At 45.3% G+C, this 12,719-nt stretch overlaps 1 protein-coding gene across 4 annotated transcripts in view; it reads right to left on the bottom strand.

Annotated features, from left to right (window-relative positions):
* Nucleotides 1–200: 200 nt before the first annotated feature.
* Nucleotides 201–12,719, bottom strand: part of trim44 (tripartite motif containing 44) — a 68,053-nt gene continuing 55,534 nt past the window's right edge. For all 4 annotated transcript variants that reach the window (XM_029696661.1, XM_029696660.1, XM_029696659.1 and 1 more), the window contains exon 6: nucleotides 201–836. In XM_029696661.1, the coding sequence (XP_029552521.1) occupies nucleotides 752–836 (85 nt within the window). In that variant the 3' untranslated portion in view covers nucleotides 201–751. The remainder of the gene's footprint in view (nucleotides 837–12,719) is intronic.

Raw genomic sequence — 12,719 nt, forward strand, 5'->3', positions numbered from 1 at the left:
CTGACACTGCACAGAGAGCTATTACATACAGGCAAAATACACTTCGATTTCCCGTAACATGTACGCAGCAGCTCACACAAATCAATATGTGTCAACGCATCATCTGATGATGGATCTGACAAACACACACACACAAGAGGAAGGAGGGGAGAGAATTTGAAGGTGAGGACAAACAAGAAGAGAAGAGGGGAGGAGAGCAGTTGTACTAGGTTGTGTTTATACGTCAAGGCAGATTTAAGACACGTGTGATATATTTCCCTTTAGAGTATAAAACAGGAACACCCACCTTGTCTAAGGTGTTCTGTCAACTTATTTTGCTTTGCTTTTTTTTGGTCAACGCTGCTTGTCATTACTAAATATATAGAAGAAATGAATGTAAAGCACAGCGTGTCACATTCAGAATTTCATGTTCCACTCCTGACATTAGCTGGGTTTTAGCAGGTCCTCAGTTTTTCTACCTACTCTCCTCACTGAGCACAGCTCACCAGACAAGGATCTGATTGAGTGTGAAAATGTTGCCTGACGGTAATAGATTGCAATCGACTCATGAACCTCAATTAAAAAAGACTTAGTAGAGTTTTAAAAGTTCTGAAAGTAGAAAGAAAGAGCCATCCATTTTGTTACAGCCTTCTTCATTCTCACTCCATTGTCATCAGACACGGAGAGGAGAATCTCTGATTTTGTTGGTCTCCTGGACAGAAGTAAGAGGAGAGAGAGGAGAGGGAAGTGATCTGTGATTGGGCAGCTGGTGTCAGGGGGCGTGTCCCATTGAGGATCTGGACCCACCCTCTCCATAGTCCCTGGGGTCCTGAGGGTCTCGTCTCGGCTCTGGGAGTCTGAAGGAACGAGACACACAAGAAGATCTGGTGAGAGGAACATCTTTCTTTCTGTCACTCTTTCGCACTCTCTCTGCCACACCCACACCCACACAGTGGGGGACCAGTGAAATGTCCCCACTTGTCCAAATTTTCCTTGTTTTACTATCCTTGTGAGGACCCAAAAAACACACACATTTGCGGGTGCATGCACAAACACTACAGTACATGTCACCAATCAAAAGTCTTAGCTTGTATTATTTTGAGATTTTAAGTAGAAATGCTTTATTCTACTTAGTGGCTGTCGAGTGATGCAGGTAAAGTGATTGCCAAATTGGTGGAGCCTATAGCAATCAGAGACAGTGTGATAGATTCCATTCCACCGGGGACAGGCTGCACTAATCATTTCCGCTAATTGGACAACCTTCTGAGGTTGACAGAACGACAGAACAGCCCTCCTCCCAGAGAGAGAAGTGATAGGAAAAAAATACTTCTCTCTCCTCCTCTCATCCCTCCTAGAGTATGAGAGAGAAGCCAAGAAACAGACCAACTCCTCCTCATTTCTTCCTCATGTCTGCATACTCATTCTCCTCTCTTTCCCTCTATATCCTTCCCTCTCTTCCTTCTTCCTACTCTTTCTCCTCCAACTCCCCACTCTGCTAACTGAACTTTCTCTGTACTTTAACCATTCTCCCCTCTCACTCTACTCACCCCCTGATCTCCTCCCAAAGACCACATCTCTGCTGGATCTCACTTTGTCTGAATTCCAACATCCCTCTCCTGCCTCTAGGACCTCCTCAGAGGCTACTACTATGTTCTCTCCTTCTATAACAACCCAACATCCCTCTCCTGCCTCTAGGACCTCCTCAGAGGCTACTACTCTGTTCTCTCCTCCTATAACAACCCAACATCCCTCTCCTGCCTCTAGGACCTCCTCAGAGGCTACTACTATGTTCTCTCCTTCTATAACAACCCAACATCCCTCTCCTGCCTCTAGGACCTCCTCAGAGGCTACTACTATGTTCTCTCCTTCTATAACAACCCAACATCCCTCTCCTGCCTCTAGGACCTCCTCAGAGGCTACTACTATGTTCTCTCCTTCTATAACAACCCAACATCCCTCTCCTGCCTCTAGGACCTCCTCAGAGGCTACTACTATGTTCTCTCCTTCTATAACAACCCAACATCCCTCTCCTGCCTCTAGGACCTCCTCAGAGGCTACTACTATGTTCTCTCCTTCTATAACAACCCAACATCCCTCTCCTGCCTCTAGGACCTCCTCAGAGGCTACTACTATGTTCTCTCCTTCTATAACAACCCAACATCCCTCTCCTGCCTCTAGGACCTCCTCAGAGGCTACTACTATGTTCTCTCCTTCTATAACAACCCAACATCCCTCTCCTGCTTCTAGGACCTCCTCAGACGCTACTACTCTGTTCTCTCCTCCTTTAACAACCCAGATATTTGGCCTTTCTCCCTCTCCGCCTCCCTCTCTTGCTCCCCTCAGACTGTGGTGCGACCTGAGGCAGCAGAGCAGCATATCCATGAATCGGAAGCAGGCAGGCAGCTATCAGGGCACCTCAAAGAGCAGAACACACACACACCTGCAAGTACACAATCTCACCAACCACTTCTCTTCCTAATTTGTGGATGTTCATCACTCATTTCGTACTACATCTTACGAATTTTAATTCATACAATATGTTATACATTTGCAATTTGTTGTGGCTAACGTTAGCTAGATGGCTAACATTAGCTAGGCTAGGGGTTAAGATTAGGGTTAAGTTAAAAGTTAGGAATAAGTGTTAGGGGTTAAGGTTGGGGTTAGTGGAAGGGTTAGCTAACATGCTAAGTAGGTGCTAAGTAGCTAATTAGCCAAAATGCTAAAGTTGTCCATAATGTCATTCAACCTTTGGGTTGCTAGATCTTCACGTTATACGCCCACCCATCCTCCCCAACCAGCCTCCTTCCTTTTGTTTTTTGAAGTAACCTTCTGTCTTATGTAACCGTTTACTATGTTATGTCTTTTAGGCCAAGCTGTTGTCTTTATATTTTTCTTCAACAAAGTCAGTGTGAAAGTATACACCTTCGCACCTCTGATGGCTGTTATACCCTAAACACCTTTTCTCAGAGAGAGAGCAAGACAGCGAGAGAAGAGAGATTTGCGAACACACACACTGACACTGTTCCCCCATGCCTGACATGAGGGGGAGAAGCCGTGTTTTGGGAGTAACTCAGAAAGTCTTATTTGTGTAAGGCAATTTCATCTTTCATCTCCAGTCAACCAAAAAGTCTCCCTGCTGTTTGATATGAAAATGTAATTATACATATATTCACATGGCTCCCCTACGGTGGGAAATTAACTATTTCTATTGCAATAGTCCTGGCTCAGCCCTTGGACGTAATAACTTATTTATTTCACCCGCAGGAGACAAGCCAGTACGTCTAGAGAGAGAACAGGGATAGCGTTAATAAGGAACAAAATGTCAGGATGAGGGGAGAAATATTCCCTACAAGGTTAGACTCCCGCTCTCTGCTTTTACCTCTCTCTCTTTCTGTAAACGTGCACAAGCTTGTACACACCTCTCCTCCAACACCTCTTTTAAATCTCTCTCTTTCTCCTTTTCCCTTCACCACCTCCCTCTCCCTCCGTTCTGCCCTGGTTAGATCAGTGGGGTTGTGGAGAAGTACCGCCTTACTGAGGACTAATGCAGTCTATGCATTATTGATTAGCACCAATACGTTTTTCGTCCCTTTGCCTGTGATCGTGGCCCGCGGATAGGGGGCACGTTGAGCTGAAAAGCGCAATGCGGGGCTCACTGTCTGGGGTCGGGAGAGTTCTGAGACCCCTGGGTGATGGATGGATAGATGGGGTCTCAATGGATGGGATCAGATGTGTATGTGTGCGAGAGAAAAATGTGTGTGTGAGAAAAAGAGCGTGCTCGGGGGGAAAAAGTTTTCAAAAAGTCTCAGAATCTTACTAACATCCACTGACTGTGTAAATTGGAAATGTCTCACCCTCCCTCTTAAAATGAACCTATCGCTCATTTTGGAAAACGTTGTTCTCCCCGCGAGGAACAGTGGGTAGGATCAAGCACGGTGTTGCTGACTTTGTTCTTTCTTTTTTTGGGGAGGCCGGGTTGCTGAGGCCTATAGAGACAGACAGCGAGGGAAGGAGAGAGGGAAGGAGAGAGGGAAGGAGAGAGGGAAGGAGAGAGGGAAGGAGGGGAGCTGTGGCCTGATTGAGTTTGATTCCCTGCTCTTGGCAGAGAAATTGCAGGGCTTCTAAGTCATCATCCGGAAATGCGCCCATCACGCTCCAGCCTCGCCGCATCAATCTAGCATTATTGCTCAGTGCATAATCAGACTGCGGTACTCTGGATAGGCTCAATGTGGGGGGGCAGGGGTGGTAGTGGTAGGGGAGGTGGGGGGCGAGGTCCCTACTGATTTAGCAGTACTTTAGTGCTTGAAGGCAACTGGGGGAAAGCGGAAGTAGTGGAGAGATGAAGAGGAGAGGCTGATGAGGAGGTGACAGGGAAGTAAGCATAGAGGTTGTCGGAGGGAGCACTTCACCAGAGCACCAGAGTAGAGACACTCATGCCAGTCATCCAAGTGGTAAATAAATATCCCCCATTTGCATTTCCAAACAGCGGTGATGCCGCCTGGACCTACTACTCAATCACATTAGCTAGGGAAAGAGAGGCCCATTTCTCAGGACTCCTGGGGGCCTGTGAGGGAAGGGGGCTGTAATGAGAGAGGATCCTTAATGGTTATCGATAGGGCCTCCAGGACAGTCTCTTACCCTGGCTCTCCAGTAAGCACTGCACTCTGCCACTACTTAATGAAGTAAAACTTGAATCTTCTCCGGGATGATTTAACATCGCACACAGCTCTGAGACATGGACCGATCGAGAAGTAGATGGGGGAGTGATATAGGAAAGGAGGGAGAAAGGGATGAAGAGAGGATGAGAGGGAGTATGAGTGATGAAGACTGAGTTGAGGGTTATTAGCAGAAGAATGAGAGAAGAAAGAGAGAGAAAGAATGAGCGAGAAAACAAAAGCGAGAGAGAAAGTCCATTTGGCAGTCCGTTGTGGAAAACGGAACCAGGGGTATGATGGGTAATTTGACATAGCAGAGTGAACACTCCACTAGGCCTAATTGGCCATTGTCCTGCGAGGCACTGCATCCCTTTCCTCCTCTCTCTCTCATTCTCTTTATTTAGCGCTCTTCCTCTTTCCCTCTCTCCATCCCACTCTCTCCGTCTCATGGTTAATGTCAGTAGATCTGTCCTCTTCCTTTCTATCTGACATCTGCTCTGTGTGAAATGTGTAATTTAGAAATGGCCCCTGCTCATATACCTGTCCCTGGGAGACCCTGTGCCATCCCCCAGCACTTTGTACTGCAATTATCCTGCCACAGAGAATCTGAGCTGGGGATGGAGTGTGATGAGGGTAAATGCAGAGTGGAAGGAGGCATTGGAGGGAGGGTAGGGAATAAGGGAAAGAGAGAGATGGAAGGGAGGAAGAGAAAGATATACTGTATCAGTGCTTCACATGAAGCTCGAGGAGGAAATGGATTCTCTGTCAAGAGTGATTCAGAGGAAGCAGGAGGAACTGCTATTATGCAAATTGGAGATTGTGTGTTTGTGTCAGCGCATAGCGTTTCATAGGTTGAAAGGGAAGAGAGGATTTTGTAAATGTATGCTTTCACCACAGCGCCTCTAGATAAGAGCTGTCAATAGCTATTCAGTACGCTGGATGAGAGTAGATATTCTTTCTATAAAAAGCTGTTATTGATATTGGAGTGTCTATTATAAACTGGAGCGGCTTGGTGATGCAACCTACCCCGACCTGAGAGGGAGTGAACGCCTTCACGCCCATCCACCCACACATCATCTCACTCCTCTTCACTTCACACCAGCCCACACACAAGCATGCACACTAAAATAGAGACAAAGAGTGAACAGCCGGGCTAATAAAGCTGTGAAACAAAGCCGCAGAGGGAAAAATAACAAGAGTATTGGGAATATTTTTCCATGAGAAAAGAGATATCATCGCAAACCATTCAGTGATGCCTGACATAATTCTCAGAACATTCTTGAAAATAATTCCTTTGATAGAGCTACCTCAAGCCTAAGTTGCAGTAGAGAGAAAGTGAAAACGCAAAAGCTATCTAGCCATCAATCATGTCCTGAGTCTACGGAGAAGCCTGTCATGTGACACACACACATACCATTCTATGTACTAACCCCTCTGTAATCTCAGCCCACAGCCAGATAGATACTGCATTCCCTCTCATCCGTATCCATACATATATTTATACAGTACTGTACTGTCAAGGGTACAGCAGTAGTGTACGCCAATGGGAGAAGTGTGATGCTACAGGCAGAGGAGCATAGGATATGACCTTTAGTTTACATTGCATGTGATTGATGTGAGCAAAATGCTGCTCAGTACAGTTGGAGATGAATCCAACTCATTAGCTTACTGATCCACAGCCTCCAGCCGCCCTGATTCCAGCTCATCTTCATACATGCCATTATGTAAAAATGTACATTATGAAATTCACTGGATACTACCACCCACTCGCCAGAAGAAATCCATGCAATCCCCCCACCATGTGAAGTGTATGCCTCTGTGTGCTACCAGCTCTGAACCACAACTCTGGAACACACAAGGTCAGTGATGTGGAATTAAAACAAGTGTTGGTGATGTTTATCCAATTGAATAATCATTGAGGAGATGTGAGTTAGTAGCAGTTTTGAACACTTATCCAACCAGAGCCAATTTCCTGTGCGTGTCCGACAACGTACGCACCTGCCTTAATCGTTTACAGGAATTAACAAAGAGCCATTCTGATAAGAGCATTAACTATTGTAAAGAGTCAATCTGACACAGGCTCATTTAGTGCTTTTACAATCACTGTTGCCACAGGGAAAATTGAGGAATTAGCCTAATTGAGGGGAGTTGCATTGAGCAACGCTGTCTCTGCCGCCTGCGTAGGCCGCAGAAATAAAATCTCTCATTAATTAGTAGTGTGAAATTTAATTTGGCGGCTCTGTGCTCCGGGGAGGGCTGTTAGTGTAGCGCGGCGTCACGTGCCTGATAATTCCCCCATAAAGCCAATTTTCACAGAGATGTAAATAGATTGATAAACAATTAGAGTGCATTCAGCACATCCTGGATCAGCCGGCGCTTGCCTCCTATATCTCCTTCAGAGTCGTTAAAGTCCTATTAGTCTGCCTTAATTCATTTCTTAAAGAGCATCCTATAGAAGAGAGGAGGAGAGAGAAGAAAAAAAACAAAAGTGGAGGGCCAGGTATAGAAAGAGGAGTCGGAGGGAGAGAGAGTTTTAGTTTAGTTTATTAAATTCGACCATTTAAAAAAACAAGCACACCTGAAACTTGAAAAGCCATACATGCACATGAGTGAAATCACGGAGGATAACACACAAAGTCTGGGACTTATTTCCATTGTGGTCCTCTTGAGACAAGATGACTAGGCAAGATCCAACACGGCTGCGTACAGTTTGACAGCGAGATAATAAAACATAAAAACAAAGAAGAACATCTCATCATTGCAATTGCATCATAAGGTACATTCAAACAGAGCACATCAAACTGTTAACTGTATTTTTAAAGCTGCCCAGAGAGGACGTTGTTTTTATGGGCAGAGGCAACACATTCCACTCTGAGGCTCCAGTATACTAGAAAGTACCTTTCCCAGCATTACTCCTGAACCTGTATAAGCACACATCAGCAACACCTGATCTGGTGCTGTGATTGTGTGCATCCCTAACACGAGGAAAGTAATCAGTTAGATATCTGGGCACAGAACCATAAATTCTCCTGTAAACCAAACCCAGTCTAATCTGGGACACCCTAGCCTCAACAGCCAGCCAGTTGAGTTCCTGAAAGCAGCTCCTGCCTATGTAAGTATGCGGACTCACCTTCAATACTACCACGATCAGCTTATTCTGGACTATCTGGAGCTTCCCCTTCAGAAGCTTAGATAAGCCCCCAAACCAGGAAGTACTAGCGTCGTCAAAACGGCATTGAATGAGGGCAGTGGCTAGCACTCTCATGGAGTCCTTATCAAGCAGCTTGGACTTTCTAGCCACAAACTTAGTCCAGGCATTAACCTTTCCTAGCACTTTAGTGGCCATGCTCACACCTCCCAAACTTCAATCAAGGATGCATTCCAAGTAACTAACAGAGGTTTTTGTAGTCAGCACCTCACCCCCTAACTCCACTCTGACTTCAGAGGACCTACACAATTTAGGTCTGAATCCAAAACCTAAGTGCAGAGATAGCTTATTATCTCCAAGCCAATTGCTAATGTTAGTAAACTCTGTGCAAACTATCCTCTCCAACAAAGTTTTACTTTTATGAGACACCAGAAGTGTAGAGTCATCCGCATAAAAGGAAAAGACGGCAAAAACAAGCATATTTCATATCGTTTATATACAGTAAAAACAGTAGAGGCCCAAGCACGCTCTCTGCGGAACGCCACAACTCAATGGTTTTGCCTGAGACAGTGAACCATTAACCTCTACCACTTGCTCCCTACATGACGACTAGGACTTTACCCAGCCTAGAGTGATACTGTTTAACCCCAGTGCCTCCAGTTTGGAGATTAGGAGACAGTGGTTAACTGTATCAAAGGCCTTCTGTAGGTCAAGCAGTACCATTCCACAGAGTTATCCCTCATCAATCTCTTTCCTGATGTAGTCAGTCAAGTAAAGTAAAATTGAACCAGTGTAGTCATTTGTTTTAAACCATGACTGAAAATCATACATTAGACTTTGTTTGTTGACATATTCATAAATTTGCTCATGTTCAACTCTCACCAGGATCTTTGATGTTATACTGAGGATAGATACAGGCCTATAGTTCCCAGGGTCAGACTTGATCCCCCTTCCTATACAGAGGAATAACATTAGTGTGTTTCATGTCCTTAGGAAAGATGCCTTGTTCAAGAGAGAGATTAATGATATGCGTAATACAAGGGGAAATTTGCTCAGCAGAATCTCTAAGAAACCTTGCAGGAATATTATCCAGGACTGTGGCTTTGGAGCATTTAAGCTCTGCTAGCATACAGGCTACTTTGGCTGTTGCTACCTTTGCAAAAGAAAAACGGTTTAGCTGAACCCCTAACTCTGCATAATACTTCTTGACTTGGTTGTTTCCGTACAAACCAGAATTGGTGGTCAGCTTGCTGACAACAGAGTAAATAAAGAGTTTAATTCATTGTCAACCTCTGCTTTTTCATATACCATCTCCCCCCTGATGTTCAGTCCAATACTGTTTACTTTGTTTTTGGTAGTACTACTACAGCCTAGTTCCTTAAATGATTTCTAAAGCTTTTTAGGGTAATTTTTGTTCTCAATGATTTTATCAGCAAAGTAACCCCTCTTAGCTTCATACATCCTGCTCTGTGCTTCATTTCTGTTACGTTTATATAGGAGAAAATCAGGCTGCTCTTGAGAGTTCCTTTCTCCTTGCTTTAATAGATTCTAGAATCTCATGATTAAACCAAGGAATAGATCTCAACTTTACTATGACCCATCTAATGGGAACCATCCCATTCACCACCTCAAGGAATCTACATTTAAAGGCTTCCCAGGCACTGTCTACCCCTACACTATCCAGCACAGATGCCCAGACAATTTTACCCTCTTGCGCCCTAAATATTTCAACACAGAATTTTTTGAGTCTTTTGATTCGAACAGTTTTGTGACACTTAACATCTTTAAAAACCCACCTTGTGCAAAATGTAATAAAATTATCACTGATTCCATAGACTATTACTCCACTCTGCAATATTTGGGATTTATCAGACACCAATATTAAGTCAATCTTACTTTGCACTGTTTAACATACCCTGGTGGGTACAGTACACTGACAGCAAAGGTAAGTTTCATTGAGCCCATGCCCAAAGCTAGGATCGCTGTATTTTAGATGAATCCACTGCGCATACTCCAAACATACCAGAGCTTTGCTGTTACTCTAACCCAACGTTCACAGGAGGTGCATGGCTGCATAGGCCGTTTGTGTTCATGATAAACTGAGGCATTGATGTATACCACCTGATAAGAGAAGGCATGGAGTTTTTATAAGATCTCCATTAATTTGAGATTTCAGACTGGCCATGGATGATCGTTTTGGTATATAACATTCCTTCCAAATCCGAAGTGCTGGATGCCATCAGAAGTGTTGGCATGACAGAAGTTGCTGAGAATTTATCGTTCTTTAATGTAGAATAAAGTAAAAGTGCTGCCACCATGCCGAACTTGCCAATAGCCATCTGGCCTTGCCTAGAGACAGAGAGTGAGATAGGGGAGAGAACAATCATCTCTGGAAGTGATGGATCAGGCCTGAAAGGCAGACGATATTCGTTTCATTCTCCACCATAGTTCCATTTTGGGGCCAAATGGAGAAATGGAGCATATCAGTGCGTCCAGTAATGCTGTAGTATAATGCAGGACTATGTGCCGGGATCCACCCAGCAAACAGCCTGCAGAACACATGAGACAGCCTGGAAATTAGGAAGTGAAGGAAGGACCCACAACAACCAAGGTCTTGGTGCTGAAGCCCTCTCTGTTTACAATGCACTATAAAGACTGTCCCCAGAGTGCAGCAATGCCATTTGGTCCTGGGTTTCATTGGGACTGCATATGAGAACAGGGCCTGGAGCGGTATGGTACTGCACCACTAACTAGCTCCCAGACGATGACAGTATAGGCTGTGTCCTAAATGGCAGCCTATTCCCTATATAGTCCACTATTTTTGACCAGGGCTCTGGTCAAAAGTAGTGCACTATGCAAGGAATAGGGTGACAGTTGGGGTGCAGTAGTGACTGTAGAGTATAGAGTCCCACCATGTGTCAGAGGGTAACAGAGTAGAGGCTCTAATCAGCTTGGACAAGCCACTCTTGGAACTGCTGAGCTGTCACACTACGATCACACTGCATTCCGGGAACATTGATAAAAGTATAAGCTCTAGAATGTGGTTGAATGGAGAAAAAGTCCTTCGGAGTGACGAGGGGGTGGTAGAATTATTGAATTAGAGCAGAGATGGACTTTGATTTACTGAATCAGGTGATTCGGAGAAGGGCTGGAACAAAATCCTTCGTACCCAGTCAGTGCTCCAGGAGGAGGGTTGGCCACACCTGAATTTTAGTTTTTGTGTGGGCTCCACCCCTGAAATGGGTATTTGTATCTTTCTGCGGTATACTCTGACATTTATACAGAGGAGAGCAGAGTTTGGAGGAACCTTTGTCATTTCTCGCCAGCTTCTTGAAACAAGGTTTATTTCCCTCCTCTCAGTTTAAAAAGCCCCTTTCTTCACCACTGCTCTAAATATATCTTAAACTTCCCTTCAAAAAGCTGGAGAGTCAAGGCCAGCAAAGAGAAAAACAATTTAGAGCCAGATAAACTTTTATCTATCCCTCTATTGAACAACACCTCAAGTGTGCTGAGAAACCATATCAATAGCTAACGGGATAAATAACAGTGAAACCCTGCCCTATCCCTACACTCTTCCTCCCCACCACCCTCCCTCCCTCCTCCCAGAGCCATCCATCCTGCTCTACTGGAAGTGGGCTCTGCTAGAGGTGGACTCCCCCTGGTTTTATTTGCATATCTGTCCCATGTGATGTATGGGAGTCGTTCCAGGCTGGGCCATTATGAAGAGTGACTGGTCACGGCGCCCACGCTCCCACGAACACACTTGGCAGACTGGCACAGCTGCGTCCTGCCCTCATCTCCCTCCCTAACGGTGGACTACTGTCGCCGCCACCATGGGAAGAAAAAAAATTAATCGCCCAGGTGCCGAGGCAAGCTGTCCAGGAATGCTTTGGAATGCTGTGTCTGTGTGTGTTGTGCCTCTGAGCGATGTCATGGAAATGACTTTTTCCCCTTCATCAGAGATGGAGAGATGGTAGAAGACCATATGGCAGCAGAGGAAGAAGAGATTAAAAGAGAGAGAAAAAGAGATTGTGTGACGAGAAGAGACAGCCTGGCTATTAGGCTAAGTCTTCTGTCATGTGAACGCTCCCCATCCAAGTTCTGTCATCCACACGTACATAGCCTAAGTCTAAAGGACACAAAGGAAGACCATAGCATCCTCTCTGCCTGCTGCCTGCCTGTATACTGCTGTCACAAATATTTTCTCCTGATAAAAGTTCCCTGTCCCTCAGTTCCACATGTCCTCTCAAAAAAACAAACACAGAATTAGAACCTTCGCCCAGAATACTTTCTCTGGGGATATCATGTTTAATGTTTGCGCATACAATCCTGCGCTAATGATGAATACAATAGAAATAAGTGAATACAATACAATAGAGCTGTCTTGACGGGTCCCTGTGGCAGTGTGTTCCTGCAGTAGCAGCAGTAGACTCGACAGGAGGTCAGAGACCTGGCAGTGTGGAGCCAGGACAACAACCTCTCCCTCAATGTGAGCAAGACAAAGGAGCTGATCGTGGACTACAGGAAAAGGAGGGCCGAACAGGCCCCCATTAACATCGACAGGGCCGTACGTGGAGCTGGGTGAGAGTTTCAAATTCCTCGGTGTCCACATCACCAACAAACTATCATGGTCCAAACACACCAAGACAGTCGTGAAGAGGGCACGACAAAACCTATTCCCCCTCAGGAGACTGAAAAGATTTGGCATGGGTCCCCAGATCCTCAAAAAGTTCTACAGCTGCACCATCGAGAGTATCCTGACCGGTTGCATCACCGCCTGGTATGGCAACTGCTTGGCATCTGACCGTAAGGCGCTACAGAGGGTAGTGCGTACGGCCCAGTACATCACTGGGGCCAAGCTTCCTGCCATCCAGGACCTATATAATAGGAGGTGTCAGAGGAAAGCCCCCAAAATTGTCAGAGACTCCAGTCACCCA

The sequence above is a fragment of the Salmo trutta genome, chromosome 17 (genome assembly GCF_901001165.1).
Source record: "Salmo trutta chromosome 17, fSalTru1.1, whole genome shotgun sequence".
Classification (NCBI taxonomy): Eukaryota; Metazoa; Chordata; class Actinopteri; order Salmoniformes; family Salmonidae; genus Salmo; species Salmo trutta.